We start from the raw sequence: 19,781 nt of genomic DNA, 5'->3' as shown, positions 1-19,781 counted from the left end.
TGCTGCAGCTTTCGGATCTCAAAATGGATCTATCATCACTTGGTAAAGTGAGGCATTTAAGTAGGAAGACAAGTAATATGTATGAAGCAGTGGTAATAGACTAACAGTAGCAGTAAGTAGGCTAAAGAAAGATATACATTAATCTACATTGTTCATACTCTTAACTTACAAAACCCATCAACATACATCATGATCAGACTGAACTCTGTTTCTCGCAGGCTTCCCAATCTGTAAACAATCAATAGGAGGAAGTGTAGGACTATTGAGCTCACCAAACGTCTGCCAACAAAAAGGATCATACATATGATACCGTTCTTGAACCGGTTTAAGCTCAATTCCAGATAGCTGCACATCTACACAAGGGAAGTCATCACTGCATGCGAAATGAACCGGTTTCACAGTATAAGTGCCTTTAATCTTCTCGTAAGTCACTCCTTCAACCGCAACTGCTGATGTCTGGTTCTTACATGTGGTATGGTCACAGTAGAATTGGTCTATCACTATTGGAAGCTGGACTTCGTTGAGTTGAATGTTTGAGAAGAGTATCCCTTTCACTGATCCTACTCCTCCTTGCCATGTCTTGATCCTGACGCCTGTCATCGTGTTGTGCATCGCCACATCTCGTACTGTTATGTTTGAGACGCAGGCTTTTGTGCTGTCTTTGCCGAGACTACCTATGCTGATGCCGTGACCTGGTCCACAGTTTACGTTGTGTATATATACATTTGAGCAACCAGTTTGGATCGAGATACAGTCATCTCCTGCACACACACACGCGTACAGAGTAGACACCATTAGTCTAACATTCAGATTATTCAAGATTCAAGAATTCAAGAATTCAAGATTCAAGATTCAAGAATTCAAGAACTCAAGATTCATACCGCAAGCGAGAGTTGAGCTGTGAATGAGGACATCTCTGGTGTTCTGGAGGTGAATCCCATCGGTGTTTGGACTGTCACCAGGTGAAGAGACGGCCATGTCATGTACCAAAACGTCTACGCAGTTATCGAACTTGAGGTGACATTGAGGACTGTTTTGGATCGTTATACCAGACACTTCCACGCCAACACTCCCGTAGAATCTTAGTGCCTTGAGAAACAAGAAACACATATCAGTAAACAAACACCAATGAGATTACAACTTCACAATCCCAAAACTCTTTTCTCACCGTTGGTTTGATGCTTGGCATTTTCCAATCAAACTCACTTCTTATCTGTCAAATGTGAAACAAAAAAGGGTTTGATCTTTGATGAACACTCTGCAAATGAAACGTGCTGAACAAGAAAGAAGACGATGAACATACCGGCAGTGGAACAGAATTGTTCAAGGGAACAATGAGCTTGGTTTCACCATCAATGAAAGGGTAATCTTGTTGCCACCAACCTGAGCCTCTTCCATCAATAACACCTTTCCCTTGTACTTTGATTCCTTTCAGCTTTGTGAAATCAATCCACCACATTAACCCTTTTCCCCATGATTTTGAATCCGTTGGAGCTATAATAGTACCATCAATCTGCAACAGGACATTAACTTTAGAGTTTTTTCACTAAAGACATGCAATTTTTTTATTCAAAAGATCAGTTCTCACCTGAAACACAATGTTAGCTTGACAATAAGGACCAGAGAATGAGATTGGACCGACAAGGAAAGTGTATTCAGGCGGTATGATCATCATGGATGCCTCCACTTTGCAAGCTGCTGCCCAAGCCGCTTCAAACGCCTGTAAAACGTTTATAAAACTCTGTTATTTACTCTAATCACCGTTATAGTAATGGTTACTAAGCCTTGTGATGTATGGTCCCATTTGTAATCTGTTATTTCTGTTGTCACGTACTTTATATTCCTTTGTCTTTTTCTTTTGGCGCAAGTTAACATAGAATTAAAAAGTTTAAAGTGACTTCAGAGACAGAGAAACCTGTTTCTTAGCTCTGTCTTTTTTCTTGTTGTTCTGTCTCAGTGTCTCAATTGTAATTTATTTATTTATGTTCAAAAAATTTCATGAAAACTATATATAAAATTACCTAAATAAATAAATAAAAACAACCCCTAGGATAGAAAACTATACGGATAACGAAATTAATGAGGTAACTTTAATGTTTACCTTAGTGTCATCACATCTGCCATCACCCTTTGCGCCAAAATCCATCACATTGAAAACTTTGGATCCCTTTGGCGGCGGAAGAGACGGTGGTTGGACTTTTGGTGGCGGTGAAACCACCGGAGATTTATTGTGGTCACTTTTTGGCGGCGTTTTCAGCTTTGGCTTTGGTTTAGGTTTAGACTTGTGGTGATGATTATGGTTGTTGTTGTGAGAGCTGTGGTGGTGACTGTGGCTTTTTGGTTTCTTGCTTAACAAGGAATCAGACAAGTCAGAGGAGCTTCGGTGGTTTTGTCTCCAATGTCTTCCTCTTCTAGCAATGCAGGTCTCTAGAGTTATAGACCAGACCAAAACCGCCATTAGCATTATAATTGTGATGCTTCCCATTCTTAGATTTTTTCTCATGATCATGTTTTTTTCTCTGTATAAAGGAGAGTGTTATGATGGTTGAGACTAAAGAGACTTTGTTTTTTGGTGGCTCAAGTTGAAGAAAGAGAAGGTTTTTGAGGGGATTTAAATAAGGAAGCAGTCCAAGAATGTTGAGAGGCTCACGGGTTTTCAAAACGGAAATTTATTTAAAAATTCTTAAACGAAATTGAATCAATAATATCCAGTATTTCCATGTTGTGACTGACAAACTTACTTATATTAACTAATGTAATATCATTAAGAAACTAATGTAATAAATAAACGAAAAAGTTCCTGCTTATAATTATACGTATTTGGAAGTTATGAGTTGAAAGTTTAACAAAAAAAGTTATGAGTATCAGTCCAAAAAAAAAAAGAAGTTATGACTTATGAGTAGAAAATATGCCAAAGTATAAATTGAAAAATCGATCTTTTTTCACCGTGGCTAAAAGTTTGTCTTACACAAACGGCCAAACCCTGAATTGTGGTGTAAATAGTCATGGGCAATGTGTTGCAACGTGGAGAGTTTTGGATGGCTAAAAGCTCATTTAACTTGGTTGTGAACATGTATGGCCAAGACTTCAACATAATCACACCTTATATGCAAACACGTGTATGCGCACCACGAAGTGGTGATATTTAACATGAGGTATGTATATTCGATTTTAGGGGTCATCCTTTTTCATGATACATACAACTACATCGATTGTGTATGTAACGTAAGCATGGGCTTCTAAAAGACTCAAACATGTGTTGGATCTGTCGTTTTGGCATGATTAGTGTCGTATGATTTTTCACATTTAGTGTGTAGATTCGAGAGGCCATGCAGGAAAATGATATTTATAAAGAAGACTTAGGAAAGTGATTTGTATCAAAAATCTAGATTTTTTGTTGGACAAAACATGACCTAACTTTGTTCTATAAATTAACAAAACTAAACGCAGTAATAATCTAGATATTTCATTATTTATTTCGTAAATACCTGTCATCTGGTCGAAACATCACATATTAGCTACGATTCCAAGTGGGACAATCAAAACCTCAAAATATATTTAATAAATTACGAAAGAGGCAGAAATATAAGTTTGTTGAGAGATAGTTTGTCTCAGTATAATTATATGAAGAATTTAATTTATAAAATATATTATATATAAGAATATAAACACGAACGAGACTCGTGAGTGGTCTATATGTTGTCAATGGGGCACTGATTATAACATCTCTTTTAGTACTCACATGCACCACTTCACGGGCATTGCTTTTGGATTCACAGCTCCTCAATTATTATTTACTTAATTAAATTGTTTCCTTATCTTTCAAATATTTTTCATCGAATAAAAGGTTCATTTATTACTCAAGAAAAACGACTTGCTGCTAAAGGAAAAAGCAGAAACAGAAAACAGAAAGTAACCGAAGCTTGTTTCTTTAGGTCCTCATTATTTTATTTTCTTCTATTTTTCTCATATTTGTATATACACTGACTATGATGAAAAGTTAGAAACGAATTGATGTCGGCATTGTTTTTCTTGTTTTCTCATCATGAGATGTCGGCATTGCTTGAGAATGATAAAACTGTTATATTTAGTATATCAAATTAATAGCTTTACACCACAGGCTATTACTTGAGACAATTTTGGCAGTGGTGTACTTGAAAACAATTGTAGAAAAGTTAAATGAGTACAAAAATAATATATAAACAATTTTGGCAGTGGTGTACGGCATAAACCATCTTTGGGATTCAGAAAAAGCTTTGGGAGCTCATAGTATTACACAACTCTCTATCAAATAAAACTAAAATTAAGATATAAATACAGAAAAATGCTCAACTCAACTGTTCTAAGCTGGAAAAAAGTAAGTTGGTTTGTCTTAATGGTAAAAGAAAAAATGAATATTTTGTTGTTTTTCAAAATTTATAATTATTACAAATAATAATTATATGTTGGTTTTACTATTCTGCAAATAGTAAAGTATCATGTGATGAATACACATTTTATGAGATATGTGATTTGACAGTCCCCTTCTTGACAGCCAAAAAGCTGTTGGCCTAGAATAAACAAAAAATATGAGATTATCGTGACAAGAATATCATCACATGAAACATTGATCTTCGTAGTTAATTCGGATACATTTCAATGTTTTATTATTAATAAAAATAAACTACAATAGGTAGGTATTTTCTTAAACCTAAACTTTAAAAATTTGCGGGAGATCGTAATCTTTAAACGTGGTTATGGTTTATTTTTCTATAAATACTGGGGAAACTAGACGCCTCATTGTATTGCTTTGCCTCAAATAGACATGATTCCTAATAAATAATACTGTATACGAGCGATAATCAACAGTTCTGGTCGCAGAAATGTTAGTGTTAAGTTTAAAAAGAAAGCAAATGATATATTATTCTACTGTCACGGTACACGATGAAGCATAAAAGTTAAAATCGTTTTCGTAAAGCTGGATTGTAGATTATAGTATGCGAAGATAGTCAGAGACCATGGCTTCTTTACTGAGATTACAGTTAGTTTCAGTTTTACTTACGCACTACATACATATAGGTCCAAACAGATGCCTCTAAAGTTAAATGACCCTTTCTTTCGTTAAAGTTATCGAAAACGCCACTGTTCATTGTTGCACGAGACAAATAAGTACAAACCAAGCCTTATTTATTTAATCTTTTTTATTCAAACCAAGGAAAGGATCCTGAAGAATCAAGAAATGTGTCAGGCAAAACATTTATTAAAACTAAGCCTAAAGCTAACGTTGCATTTATAAAATCGAAGACTTATAGGTGGACCAAGCATGCATGGTGCCTATCTTAGCTGGTGCTCTTAGGTACGAGACGGTTAAAAATAATCGTTCATTTCCCAACTAATAATGTGCACTATATCGCAAGATCTAATTAGATTATTTAGAATGTCAATGTACATATTGCCTTCTATATATATATTCACTAAACCTTTAAGGAGATCATCAAGAAATATTATATACGTGGATGCTTATAGTTATAGATCTTGTTGTCTTTGATACCTTTACGTATATAACAACTCATGCATCGAATAAGCCAAGATTCGATGCACTATTATCTATTATATAGTCATATAGATAATAATATGGACTAATCTGTAAGGTGCACGGGAGTTTTGTAATTATTGGAGATGTAATACTAACAAAAATGCCCTTTGACGTCACAGTTCGACTCTTCAAGATCTCGTGCCAATCTCCTTTTTTCTGTTGTTAAGCGATTTATATTTTGTGGACCGTACCGTTTCACTGAGACATTCGGCAACAAATATTTATCATAAGTTCTATGTCTTCTACGTTTGTTAAATAAATTCACTCATAAGAAATTTGCAATCTTTTCTTGCACAGTTACACTATATCAGATATAACCATATCTAAAACACAAAAATCTTAATCATCGTCTTTGTCTCGTCCGTATTATACTTTGACCCTTAAACTTAGCTAAATTATCCAGTGTCTTAATCACGACTTGATACGATTCTATATTCATCATTTTATGTTTAATATACTTTACTGGAGAGAGTCCCATTCAACAGGAAAACCCTTTAATGATCTGTTTAAGCCGCAATTATATATATAACTGGATCACATTATTTACATCACGTGTTCTTTGATTTGGGATTAATTAGTTTTTGTTTTATCTTTTGGCTCTACGAGTCTTAAAGGTGATCAGTTCTATATGCTGTCTTCAAGCGAAGAACCGCTCGTGAACCTTTTTCTCTTGCTGTGTTTGTGTATTGTTTTCTTATCTTCCCCGTGAACTCCATGCAACGTCTTAGAATTTACCCCAATGACCTTCCCTTCAGTGGTTATTTTCTAATCTTAGTGTCCACTAATTCATTCATTTTGTCCTTACCATTCCATATGTTCAATTTCTACTAATAAATTACATTTATAATTCAGTCACATGTATTATGATAGATTTATAAATTTGACAAAAGGATCTAATTTTATATACTATTGTAAAATTCGGTTGTCTGATACAAATGAAATCTGAAGGGTGAAATGTTAGAATATTTATGTGGTGTTGGTGGCATAGCTGTGTAGAGCTGTGGTTGTTTTTTATTTTTTTCAACAAAGGAGCTAGCCGTCTTGCTGTCCCTGTAAAATATCCACTTCGAATAATTCGAGTAATGGTGCACAAAAAAAAAAGGAATAATTCGAGTAATGGACAGTGTTAGAGTTACAGTTACATACATGACATGTAAGTTATAAACACTATTTGATTTCATTTTATATGAATATGTGTGTCACTGTGCGTGAAATGATAGAGAGATCATGGGTATTTACTGTTATGTTGCTTCTAAATTCACATAGACAAACTTTGTCTCTTCTCGTGACCAAACCATTTTGTTCTCATTATACACAAAACTTTCATCCAATCACTGTTCAACATTTGGATATTGTAGATGCATATATACATATATATATATATATATATATATATAGTATACATAATATACGGTATGTCAAATTAGATACAAATGTCAGTGATGATCACATGTATATCATTTATGTTGAGTCATAAAAGCATTCACTGATTCTCGACTATTTTCGCGTATTACCTGGAAACTAACCGTTCGTACCAAACACTCCTTCCTCTTGCCCGTGGTCTAGAAAATTTTGCTGTTCTAAGCAAAATAATTCTTCTTTAAAATTCATTAATTCCGTTGAGTTATATTAGGGAATAGAGATATTATATCATACATAGAGAATTCTAAAATACATTAAGTAATATATAAAATATTAAGGTCAATCCAATAATCACCAATTGGTTTTAAGTTGAAAGCCCATAATAAACTCAAATCTAACATGGCATCAGAGCCCATATCCTAAATACTCTAAACCCCTAACTAATAAAAAGACCGGATATAAATGTCGTAATTAACTCGCTCGACCGAGTATAATTATCTTAAAAGTTTATTACCCGATAAGAGCCATCATCTCGAAAAGGGGTATTAGGGATATTATATCCCACATCGAAAATTCTAAAGAACATTAAGTAATATATAAAAGGTTATGGTCAATCCACTAATCATTTTAAGTTAGAAGTCCATAATAAACCCGAATCTAACAAGTTAAATATTAAACTTTACTTGCAGATTATTTAGTTTGTATTTTTATCAAAATATAAAAAAATTTATTAGATAATATTGTTTGTAATTTTTATTAGTGAGTTTTGATTGATTTTGAAGATTATTATGCAAATATAAATTTTTAATATCGGATTCCGATTTATCATTAAAGAGAGTTAGGGCGTTTAGCAAACATTAAAACAGTAAGCCCTTTCAGTTGTGCTTAGACACAACAGGCCCAGTTTCATATTTTTATTTCGGATTTGGGCCGGTCTCCACTTTGGAAAACCAATACGGTTCTGAAACTCTAACCGGAATCAAACCGAACGATCCAAGTTCCCGTTAGAAAAATCGACCAAACCCTATAAAAGGGATTTAAACACTGACAATGACGACGGTCGTATGTCGTATGAAGCCGAAGGCCATGACGAGAGCGGAGCTGAGGGAGAGAATCGATCTCACTGAAAATGAACGGTGAATCTTCGACCTTCTTATAGGTGCTCTCCGTGAATCTAACCACCAAACGCAGCTTCGCGTCGCCGGTGGTTGGGTACGCGACAAGGCAATTTCTTGAAACAGACCAGGATTATTTTTCTTCTAATTAAAGTGGGAGAAGTGGTGAACGTTCATACTATTAAAAGGTCTAATTGAGATTCCCTGCTGAATCTGATTGATGACAAGCTTTTCTTGATGTTAACTTGTTTATTTTGTTGGCAGTAATCCTAAGAAATCAAAACATTTGGAGACCGGGAAGATGCGTCTCTGTAACCAGTGGTTAGATTTTGTACAGTTGAGAAAAGAAGAAGCTGACGAGAACAGTTGAAGAACATAACCTCTCTTTAAGTCTCTTTTCCTTTCCTATAGGCTTCTGGGAACCCCAGAAGAGGACGCTTTTAGGAGAGACTTAACTATAAACAGGTACTATGCGTATCATTGAATTCAAACTATGACATCTTTTCTGATGTTTTATATCTGACAGCTTGTTCTACAACATATTGGATCTCATCCTCTGAATACCCATGTTGTTGTTGTTTGGATCAGTGTACGACGAAGCTGCATCATCTACTTCACTATCTCCAAACCCTTCTTTGCCATGATCTGCAGCAGCAAACCACATGGTTGTCGTTGTACTTTGCTCTGTAGTGCCAATTATTTGCTTCCAATGCCACTTGCTTTATCCGCTCCTCGAGCTCCTTAATTATTCTTCTTGTTCATGGTATTAATCTCATCTTTCTCTTGAAGCTTCTTGCTCATTCCTTTCTCTAATGTGTTGAGAACAGACTCTATCTGTCTCTGTTTAATATTCCTCACTTCTTTCGCCATTTGAGCTACCTTAACCACACAAAAGTAAACAATACATTACAAACCAAGAGTGCAAAAAAGAGCATGCACACACAGAGAGACAATCAGTACCTGGATTTTTAAAAACTGGTCAAGCTCATCTTTTTTATCACTGAAAAATTGATGAAGCAGCTACGATGCTACCACTAGCAGAAGTCAGTGAAGAGTTGCGTTAGTCATAATAATATAGCCTAAGACCAGTGGATACTAGATTCTCCTTGTGGACTTCTTCTTGAACACTAACGTTGTTATGATTATAGTTCAAAGATATCTGAAGCTTCTGTTGTTTTTGGATATTATTATTACTGATGCTTTCAGCTTCCCTTCCTCTTTTGTTAGACAGAATCATCGGAACGTGATTCTTGTTGGCAAAAAAGTTTACTCGATCAACAGTGCACCTACCTCTCACAAAGCAAGAACGCAAAGACATGATTCTCAATTAATAATCTTGAGTTGAATAGTGTTGTGTTTGAGATTAGAACATTATAATATCAAACCAGAAACTTACCTGTTCCGAGCAAGTGTCTTTTATCACTAAAGATCAATTTGCATGGATGTGGAAAGCGAGGATGAGGCAGCCGAGGCGCATGCAACTAAAAGTGTATTCTTTATTCACTAGTCAATCGAAGCGAGTGATTCCACCTTTCTGGTTCATTATGACTTCAACTGGTGACCACTTTTTATGAAATTACTATATATGGACCCCATCACATTCTTTCAATTGGTGGCAAGAAAATCGAATCGAACCGAGTCAAACCGAACTAACTGAACCGAACCAAAGTCTATTATCAAATTGTTTGGTTTATAATTTTCCTAACCCGAACCAACCGAGCTTAAACCGATCCAAGCCGAACATAACCAAGTAACCAATGTATTTTGTTATTATTTGAATTAAATATATTAGTAATATACGAGATACTAAAATCTTAAGACTAAAGTTACTAAACCCACATATTTACTATTTTTTTTGTTCAATAACATATATTTTTTTAACCTAATATGTAATCTAAAAATTGGATAAAAAAATATTCTTGAATTCTTATATGTATAAGGAAGCTGCATAAAACATGCAAAAACTACGTATCATTTAAAACAAAAGCTCTCCACAATTGGATTAAAAAAAATATTCTTGAATTCTTATATGTATAAGGAAGCTGCATAAAACATGCAAAAACTACGTATCATTTAAAACAAAAGTTCTCCACAATGTCTCTTTTTCCTCGGCGGCTTCAGCATAATTTTCTATTTATTTTAGTTAATTTTGGTTTGATTGTGTTTTTTTAAAATTCTTTTTGTGGGTTTTAAAGATTTTAGCATTAGTTTTGTATTGAATTTAGTTCACATAGTTTATTTTTTATTATCACAACGTGATGATTTCATGACCATACATTCAGCTAAACCGAACCGAAACATAAACCGAACCGAATTCGATCCAAACCAAACTAATTATGGTTTCTTTCAGTTGGAATTTTTTTTAGAACCGAGTTAATCAAATCAAACCAACCCCAAATCGAACCGATAAAATAACCGAAGTGCCCACCCTAGGAATTATTGAAGAAATATTTTTCCCTTCTAAAATTGATAAAGAGCGATTGTTCATGTTCAACTTTTTTTTCAATTCAGTTCTTTAAATGAAAATTTGTTCAATTTTTTTGTTCATTTTATTCATTTTATGGTCACCAATATGTTTCGACTACTTATGTACTCTTTTAAAAAAACTGTATGATTATAATCATATAACTGGGTGTGGATAATAATAATTAAGAACCCCATATTAACTATAAAGAATCTAAAACAGAGAAGTATAAACCTTATTTTTTTTAACACTGAATTCTATTTATTTGAGATGGTCCAATACATGACAACATAGCAAAACGAAACAAATGCAACAACAAAGCATTAAAAACAGCAAAAGATACCAGTAGGTACCATTAAAGACTCGTATAGAGCAACTCAAAAGAGACAAAGTGAATCTTATGAAGATCGAGCAGAAGCATGAAAGAATGAAGATCCATTAGACATGATTTTGCATCTTAGTCCACTGCACGAAACGCGACACCTTTTACCACAAGTCCGGTCTTCCGTACGGTGTCGTCATGCTGACACATAGTGAAAGATATCCTGGCGGGTGCTTCCTTTGGTGGTGCCACAAATTCTCCGGCCTTGATGTCAACCCATTCTTCGTCACCTACGTAGGTGTCTAACAAACATGTCTGCTTCTGCTGAATCGTGGTGTTATCGCGCATGGTCAGTGTCAGAGTCAAGTTCACCGGCTTATGCCATCCAATTGCATCCTCTTCGAACTTAACCACGAACACAACTTTGTACATTGTTTCTGGTGTCAGTTTACTCGTTGTAGAATTTCCTGTTATGTTCATCCAGTAAACTTCTTTCAATGTTGCAATGTCAATGGCTTTTCCGCTGGAACGTATTTCGAAAGTAAGACTGTTTAGAAAATGGCCATACTAAATATAATCCACAAACATTTGATCCAAAAAAAATATATCCACAAACATTTGTAGAGGTGTTCTTTTTTCCAACTCGCATAGGCCTTGTCACTATTTCGCAGATAAATGATGTAAAATATTATATTATGTATTTGCAAATATTTATAATATAATTCGCATATGCTATTTTATAATTGTATTTAACGTAGTTTAGTGCCGTATATAAATAATTAAAAGCAATCATAAATATATTGAACTTAACCATAAAATGGTCTTACTTTTGTGCCTCGTGGATTGAGCTCCAGGTCCAATTTTCGGGTTTGTCCGCATGTTCAATCTCGATTCTCTTTGCATAGATCATGAAACTAGCAGCGTTTTCGGCCAGCACTGCCTGAACCCTCGCGACGATTGCTTCTATGAAACTATTATCCGTCTGACCACTGTTACACGTTACCGAGTATCTGACTTAATTCAAATTCCAAAAACATTTAAATATGTGTGATGCGCATGCAAGGCGCAATGTCTTGAAGTTAAATTAATGTTATTAGATGTTATTATATGAAACCAGATACGGCTTCAAACACTTTAGAATTCAAAATAATTAGATGTTCCGCTACTAAACTATTCTATATAAGCCGACCTTGGGCTAAAGTTGGTAAAACACCAGTTCTTGCCAGGCCTGCGTAAAATATGTTAGTTTTATGCATGCATTGGTTTATGTACTTTGGCTGAGAGAAAATGCGAATATTTACCACTAAGAGATTGTGCTTTCGCTATGTATATAACCTAATAAATTCACACTGAAAAATACTATTTGGGAAATATGCTTAAATTTTAACTGTAAATTTATTTTTAATGGAGAGAATCCCAAGCCTAAGTCCATATCGGAATCCACGGAAACTCATATTTAATTTCTTGTCACGAAAAATTGTCAAAGATGATTAAAATAGAGTAAGAGTTAGAGGATTCGTCTAACTCTGCCAAGGAAAAGCATTCAGACTGAACCTTTCAGCCCCTAAGTCAATCTACAATTTCTGCTACAGACCAATAGACAGACCACAATAGACAAACAAAATTTACTCCTGCGTGTTATTGATAAGAAATTGGATTAAATATACGTTCACTAAAAGTCTAAAAATAAGATAAAGAGAAGGGAACAAAGCTAACCTTCCTTCACGCAAGTGCACACCTACTATTCCGGTCATATACGTTAAGGCTTCCTTCCATTTCTGGGTTCTTACTTGATCATGTTGATTTTCGCGTTGAAGTCTCCTGAATTTATCACCAAAATCGCCTTCAAGATTGCTCACAACGGAAGGATCCACCTTATAGAAGATAGGAATCCCTGTAAGTTTGCCATCATCCATGCGTTCCTTGATCCTTACCAGCTCATCCAAGCACCAAGTTGAAGTAGTGTACTCTTTCGAGAAGATCGCTAGGGCGACTTTTGACTGGTCGATCCTAACGAGCAAGTGTCGTAAGGTTCTGCCCGCCTGCTCGTCACTGTCTATGAAAATTTTGATTCTCGCTGCTCTCAAAGCAATTACGAGAGAGTCCACGAAGTTTAAGCGCAGCTCGTCTCCACGGAAGTTGATGAACACTTGAAGGCCCTCCATGTTAGAACTTTATTCGTCTCTTAGGCAATAGAGTGTTTTGGTTGTTTGTTTGACCCTTTGTGTTTGTTAAGATGACATATAGCCATAATGCTAATCTAACGTATAAATAGACATCTGGTCTTTGGGATGATTTTCACAAGTTGTCAACTTGTGGTAATATATTAACCAACAAAACGTAATTGAATTCGTCTTCAGCTTAATCGCTAAGTTGAACATAATTTGTTTAATCTAAGTTGATTCACATGATAAGTTTGCACCCACCTCAGTCGGTGGTTTAACTATGAGTAAACTTGATTCTTGGTAATCTCATTTGTTTCATTCAAGCTTTACCAAATGGATTTTTCTAACTACGCCAAGTTTATGTAAATAATATTTTTTTGTAAATAATTCATATTCTTACCAAAGAAATATCTTGAATAACTAGTTTTCTCAAATGCATACATCAAATATAAACCAATTTACAACCAGCGGGAAAGAACTGTTGAACTATATATCAGCAATTGGATTTCTTGATTCAAGATATCTGAAATAAAAGTCAACTAATGTTAAAGCGTTACGCCGGGAATAGATTTATGAGTTGGAGTAACGAGTATAAACCCTATAAATATTCACCAATTGTTATTGAAGCTGACTTTTGTGTCTATTTAGTTAAATTATTTAACTTTAATACTATTAGTTGCCATATTTAAAAATGATCGTATGCGTATCATTGGTTGTAAAGGTCTACTTCCATAGGGTCTTTCCTATATTGTGTAGAGGTCTAGTTCCATAGAGTTCTGAGACTTCTTAATTGTTTCCTTAAATTATACTATACAGAGTGTCATTTTCAAAATTAAATCTATAAACCAAAAAACGTTAACTTCCAAATTGTAGCTTCAAAGAATGTAAAAATAACAGAGAAGTTGACTTGTTCATTTTCTTTGTGTAGCTTTAAGTTCATCAATTTAAAATTCTAGGTTACAAAAAAGGGAGAGAGGGAATTGTCTATCTTCGATAAAACATACAACAACGGAAATTAAACCAAATATAGTTTGATGGTGTACTGTCGGCAACATCAATGCCACAATATCTAGGGAGAGGATCCATTCATAAAATGCACATTTTTTACGAATTAAAGCAACTTGAATAGTAGTTTCTTATCATGAAGTTTTAATGTTATATGCATACACCAATATATAATTTTAGAACTCCATGGTAAAAAATACCATTGGAGATGCTCTTAATTTTCACTCTTTCATCGGTTTGGAAAACCCAAAATCTATAATAAAAAGCACATAAGAGCATCTCCAAAAAAAATACACTCTATTTTGAAATTCCTAAAACTCTATATTTGAAGTTTAAAGGTGTTGTTCTCCAAAAGCAAAACTTCAAACTTAACTTCAAAACTATTTGTATTTTATATTATGGTCCTTATATTTCTCATAACTAAACTTTTACTAGCACATATATTAATTATTACAACAATATTAATTAGTAAAATATTGTATTAAAATATAAAAATTTAAACAGAAATAACATAATTAATATAAAACTTCACGAAAAATACCAAAAGATTCCATAAAAGTATTTTTGTAATGCATATATGATCATCTAGTGCATTTCGAAGTTAAAATGACTCTCTTCATTTTTAATGTATAGATTACGAACTAAAAATTGTTGAAATCGGGTGATATTAATACTTGTAAATACATTAGATCCGAAAAAGAAAGTAAAAGAGGAAAATAAAATATTGCTAAAAGACTTAACTTCTATCGATGATATTAATACTCGTGAATACATTCGATCTAAACACGAAAGAATTGTGCAAAGAGACATTAAAAACAACAACAACAACAACTATCTTCGGTTAAATAAAATTTGTTTGGACAGTATTTTGGAGATTTTGGAGGTTCCGGATCAAATTTATGTGACTATTAGTGGTGTTGATACTTAAATTTGCGTAATAGTTATGTTTTCATGTAATTTTAAAAAGTTTTTTTTGTTAAGTTTCCTTTTTATATTGTTGTTGTCTAGTTTAAATCTTATTCTAAAATTTTATTTAATTTTATGTGTAAAAATTAAATTTATAAAAAAATTAAAATATTTATGAGATATATTTTTTTAAAGATTAAAATGATAAACGAGAAAATATTTAAGAATCATAAATGTGATGTGTAATTATAGGGACTAAAATGTAAACAAAAATATGAAACTTCAAATTTGAAATTTTGAGTAGTGAAACTTCAAATATAAAGTTTCTCTCCTCAAAACTTTGAAGTTTTGAAGTTTCTTTTTGGAGAGCATAAAACTTCATATTTGAAGTTATAGAGTGTCTTTTGGAGATGCTCTAAGTGCCGTAATAAAAGTTTCACGACAAAGCCAGAAAACTAAATCTTAATCCAATATAACGTTGAACACCAACTTCCACTTACAAAAAGACGAAAAACAGAATAACCTATCAACCGAGTTAAATTAAAAAAGTAATGAATCAAAGGATATAATATTATGTAGTATATAATATATTACGTAGGTAAATAACTATTGTCTTTATTTTTAGTAATGGATTTAGATATAATTTTAAGTGAGGACGGAAATATATATATATATATATATATATATATTAACTGTTCTAGAAATATATTTCTAACAATACATACATATAATATAGATTTAACTATTACTTAAAACTATTGTCACTGTTTAATTAAAAAGGTACCGTTTCTTATAAATTAAAAATTTATACTTAAAATAAATTAATATCATTATTTTCACTTTTTCAGTCATATTGAAAACATCAGTTGATTTCTTTCCATCTATATAAAGTTATAAATATAATACCATCTGCTACCAACAACTAACACGGCATACTTGAATAATCATTAAAAGATATATAGTATTATTAGTTTACGTGTTTCGGAATAAAAATACAAAATTCATATTAAACAGATGTCTACTATGTCTTCTTCCAGAAATCCCAATATATTAATCATTATATAATGATTACATGTAAATGGCAAGGTCGCGACTCAAACACACATCATCAAAATAAAATAAAAAGGTGGATGTTTAAATTTGAGTTATTCTGCCCATCTTTTTTTTTGTGAAACTTATCTGCCCATCTTTTTCTCAGTCTGATAATTCAAAATATTCAATCACCATCTCAAACTTCTACTAGAAACACGTAAATTTATTTTTAAAATGAGAAAGGTTGTTTGTGCATTCCATTGGGTGGTGAATCTGGTGATTTGCCAAAATCACGTAGGGGATGTATTCAACCGAGAGTTTCAGGCGATTTATATTAAAATGAAAAATCTACTGTTATTAAAACATGAATTTTAAAAACTCATTTAAAATCCACTGTTATTGAATTTGACATTTCTTAAAGTACTCTGAAATCCACTGTTATTGAAAATATTTTAAGTTGTGAAGTTTTAAAGTTTTCAGGTGATTTTAGGGTGTTTGGATAAGATTTCTTAGTTAAAAAAATTAAAACCCAAATCTCATAGTTTTAGGTGATATTCGAGAGTAGTTTAACAAAAATCACTTAAATCTTTGCAACTTATTGAAATCATCTAAAACCCCATTAAAAATCAAATCACATCAAATGTTAAATTGAATACATCCCCGTAGTCTATTTATAACGAAGACGATGTTACAAAGTAAAACACGTTTATTGCATAACTAAGGAACACAACCAAACCCAACCTACTAAAAGCAAAAAGAAAAAAAAATTAAAATCATACCAAAAATATAAATTATAACTTTTATCGTCTATCTACTAGTCTGTAAAATAATTTATCAAAATCCATATCAAACCAGTGGGAGGATTTTCAATTATATCGCTATGATCATTAGCCCATGTATTCGTTTATTATAGTTTTTGGTAAACCCATTTGCTATGTATTTAATTATATGCGCGCATACATCTTGACGGTTCATGTTAAACTCTTCTTCAAAATAGCATTTTGCTGGCTCATATTAATTTTGACGTTTACTAATCCTTTACTTTCGGTACAACACTTGATTGACCCCATTACCAATCAGTGGGATGATCAAATGTTGTATGATCCGGTGGACCAACAAGATCATGCTCTCATACGCAAAATTTTCATATCTTCTATAACAGTATTTCTGATTACAAAAATTTGGCCATATACTAGAGATGGCAACTTTACAGTCAAGACCGGTTATCATTTTATCATCAATCGTTCTACTTATTTGATGGACCGTTCTCCTCCTTAGGGGTGGGCGTTCGGGTACCCGTTCGGGTTCGGATCGGGTATTTCGGGTATTTCGGTACAGAGGTATAGAATCCGTTTGAGTATTTCTGTACTTCGGGTCGGGTTCGGGTATTTTTAGTTTGGGCTCGGTTATTTCGGATCGGGTTCGGATATTTAGATTTTGAAAAAAAAAATTAAATGTTTCATTTCTCAAATTTCTTGTATTTAAAAATATAACTTTCACTTAACTAATTTTTTATTTTTAATAGATTGAATGGTTAATAGATTTGGATATAAAATTTTGAAACTAAAAAGACATTAATTTGATTATTGTTTTTAAATTTTGGATGTAATTTTTTGTTAATTCTTGAAATAAAAAGTTTGACATGCATTTTAAATGAGTAGCAAATCATTTTCTCCGTAATTCTATGTATATCATATGAACTTAAAGTATGTGTAGTTACAATATAAATATTTTATATAAAACAAGAGATGTAAACTAGAAATATATGGTTAATTATACATATGTTCAGTTATCTTCGGATATCCAATCGGGTTCGGATATTACCCATTCTCGGATATTATCCGTTCAGGTTCGGATATCCATTCTCTCCTAATTCAATACCCATTCGGATATTTTGCTACTTCGGTTCAGATTTTTCAGATCGGGTTCAGGTGCGGCTTCGGATATCGGGTAAAGTGTCGACCCTACTCCTCCTCTAGCGCAACATCCTGATCTAGCAAAGACAGTTTGGAAAGTAGACACCGTTCCCAAAATAAAACATTTTCTATGGAGGTTATTATCGAAGGCCCTACCTTTGATGGAAAATCTACGTCGTCGTCATGTTGTGGCCAACTCCCAATGTTTTAGGTGTTGTCAGCATTCAGAATCAACAAATCTCGTGTTCTTTACTTGTAATTATGCTCAAGGCGTTTGGAGACTTTCAGGAATGCCATACGTCCTACTAATCGATGAAACTGTTGATGTGGCAGATAAACCCAGGTTCATTATCAACTTTGCTAATGATCAATCTCTCTCTCGTGAATCCGTCTCCAACCAATTTGGATTCTCTGGCGTCTCTGGAAAGCAAGAAACGAACTACTCTATGCACAGAAGGTCTTGACGGACCAATTGCTATTACAATGAGCTCAAAATGATGTGAAGGAATGGATTCAAATCACAGGACACGAATTTCAGGTACAACAAACTACCAGTCCATCAAAATTGTCCTCGAAATGGAAAAAGCCGCCATCAGGTTGTGTAAAATGTTACTTTGACGTTGCTCATCGAGAAGGTAATGTTCCTTCTGGTCTAGGATGGATTATACGGAATCATGCAGGGACTTTCCTAAAAGTGGTAATGGTGTTTTTGAGGGTCGAACAACAGTTCAAGAAGCAGAATGTTCTTCCTTATTATGGGCTATACAATGTTTTGTTGGGGTTTAGGATATCAGCGTGTCATATTCGAAGGAAACAACCTTGGCGTTTTGCAGCTCATAAGTTCGGAAGATATCAACATTAAACTTCAGTCCATTTCTCATACGATTAATGCTTGGAAAAGTTGTTTTGCTGAGATCAAATTTACTCACCAAAAAAGAGATGGAAATCGATGCGCTGATGTCTTAGCCAAAGCAGCTTTAACCTCTACTGAGCCTTCTAATATTTCTCATTCTTGTCCATCTTATCTTAAACTCATTGTAATAACAGATGCTGATTAATAAAAATTACGGCCGAGAAAAAAAAAAACTAATAATCTTATAATCATATTTTCTTAATTGATTTCAGTGCTTATTATAAGCACCTAAGAATTGCTTTGAAATATTGTTTTAAGCAACTGTAATAAAACTATTGATATTATTTCGCGTTAGAAACAATCAAATCATTTATCCGATAAATCATCTCTTACATCCACAACATGAATGGCGAATTGGGGATTACTAACTAACTAGATAATAACTTGCGTCTTTCGCGGAATGTGATTATTAGTTTCGTTATTTTTTAATAAGAATACATTAATCTGTTTAATTTTGATATCGGTTCAGTTTTAGGTTGGTTTTTGGTTTTTTAATCTCCTAAAATATAACTATCATTTTAAATCAATATTTATTTGGTTTGTTCGGTTAAAATATTTGATGTTTTTGGTTTTTTCTTTCATGTGATAATCAAAAATTGCTATTATTTGTTTGTTTTCATGTTATGAATCTTAGATAGTCGTGGTGTCGAACCAATGGTTTCATATTATAGTTTCTAAACGGATAATAGTTAAAAAAAAATTATTAAGACAAATCATTTTACTACAATTTGGTTGATAGTGAAAAAAGCATTAAGAAAAATAATATTTTAACTTCCAAAAAAATTAGATATTTCAATTGTGGTAAATACTTAGTTATAAGGTGTTCACTTCAATGTGCACATGTATGTGTATGTAAAAGTATATGAAGATGGTTGATAGATATTTAAATATATTGTTAATTAATATTAAATAACATTTTTTTTCAAAATAATACATGAAAAATAAAATTATTAAAATGAAATTATTTTAAAAAAAAATATTGTAAAATTTATATAAACTATAATAT

General features: G+C 33.1%; 2 protein-coding genes and 1 pseudogene across 2 annotated transcripts; all 3 read right to left on the bottom strand.

Moving 5' to 3' along the window:
* Positions 1-117: 117 nt before the first annotated feature.
* LOC106419855 (polygalacturonase At1g48100-like) lies at positions 118-2,634 on the bottom strand. The gene is made up of 6 exons (XM_048765385.1): positions 2,102-2,634; positions 1,589-1,720; positions 1,304-1,513; positions 1,169-1,213; positions 882-1,089; positions 118-761 (listed from the first exon to the last, which is right to left on the bottom strand). The coding sequence occupies exons 1-6, from the start codon at positions 2,507-2,509 to the stop codon at positions 178-180; spliced, it is 1,587 nt and encodes a 528-aa protein (XP_048621342.1). The 5' UTR covers positions 2,510-2,634; the 3' UTR covers positions 118-177.
* Positions 2,635-7,482: 4,848 nt separating this feature from the next.
* LOC106413649 lies at positions 7,483-9,485 on the bottom strand (annotated as a pseudogene).
* A 1,210-nt stretch (positions 9,486-10,695) lies between these two features.
* On the bottom strand, positions 10,696-13,115 carry LOC106415301 (protein PHLOEM PROTEIN 2-LIKE A6). The gene is made up of 3 exons (XM_013855963.3): positions 12,555-13,115; positions 11,666-11,827; positions 10,696-11,361 (listed from the first exon to the last, which is right to left on the bottom strand). Exons 1-3 carry the CDS (start codon positions 13,001-13,003, stop codon positions 10,974-10,976), a joined length of 999 nt encoding a protein of 332 aa, XP_013711417.1. The 5' UTR covers positions 13,004-13,115; the 3' UTR covers positions 10,696-10,973.
* Between the last annotated feature and the right edge of the window lie 6,666 nt (positions 13,116-19,781).

Source organism: Brassica napus, chromosome C8 (genome assembly GCF_020379485.1).
Source record: "Brassica napus cultivar Da-Ae chromosome C8, Da-Ae, whole genome shotgun sequence".
Lineage (NCBI taxonomy): Eukaryota > Viridiplantae > Streptophyta > Magnoliopsida > Brassicales > Brassicaceae > Brassica > Brassica napus.
Note: the sequence above shows the minus strand (reverse complement) of the source record. Positions and strands in the feature narration are given on the sequence as shown.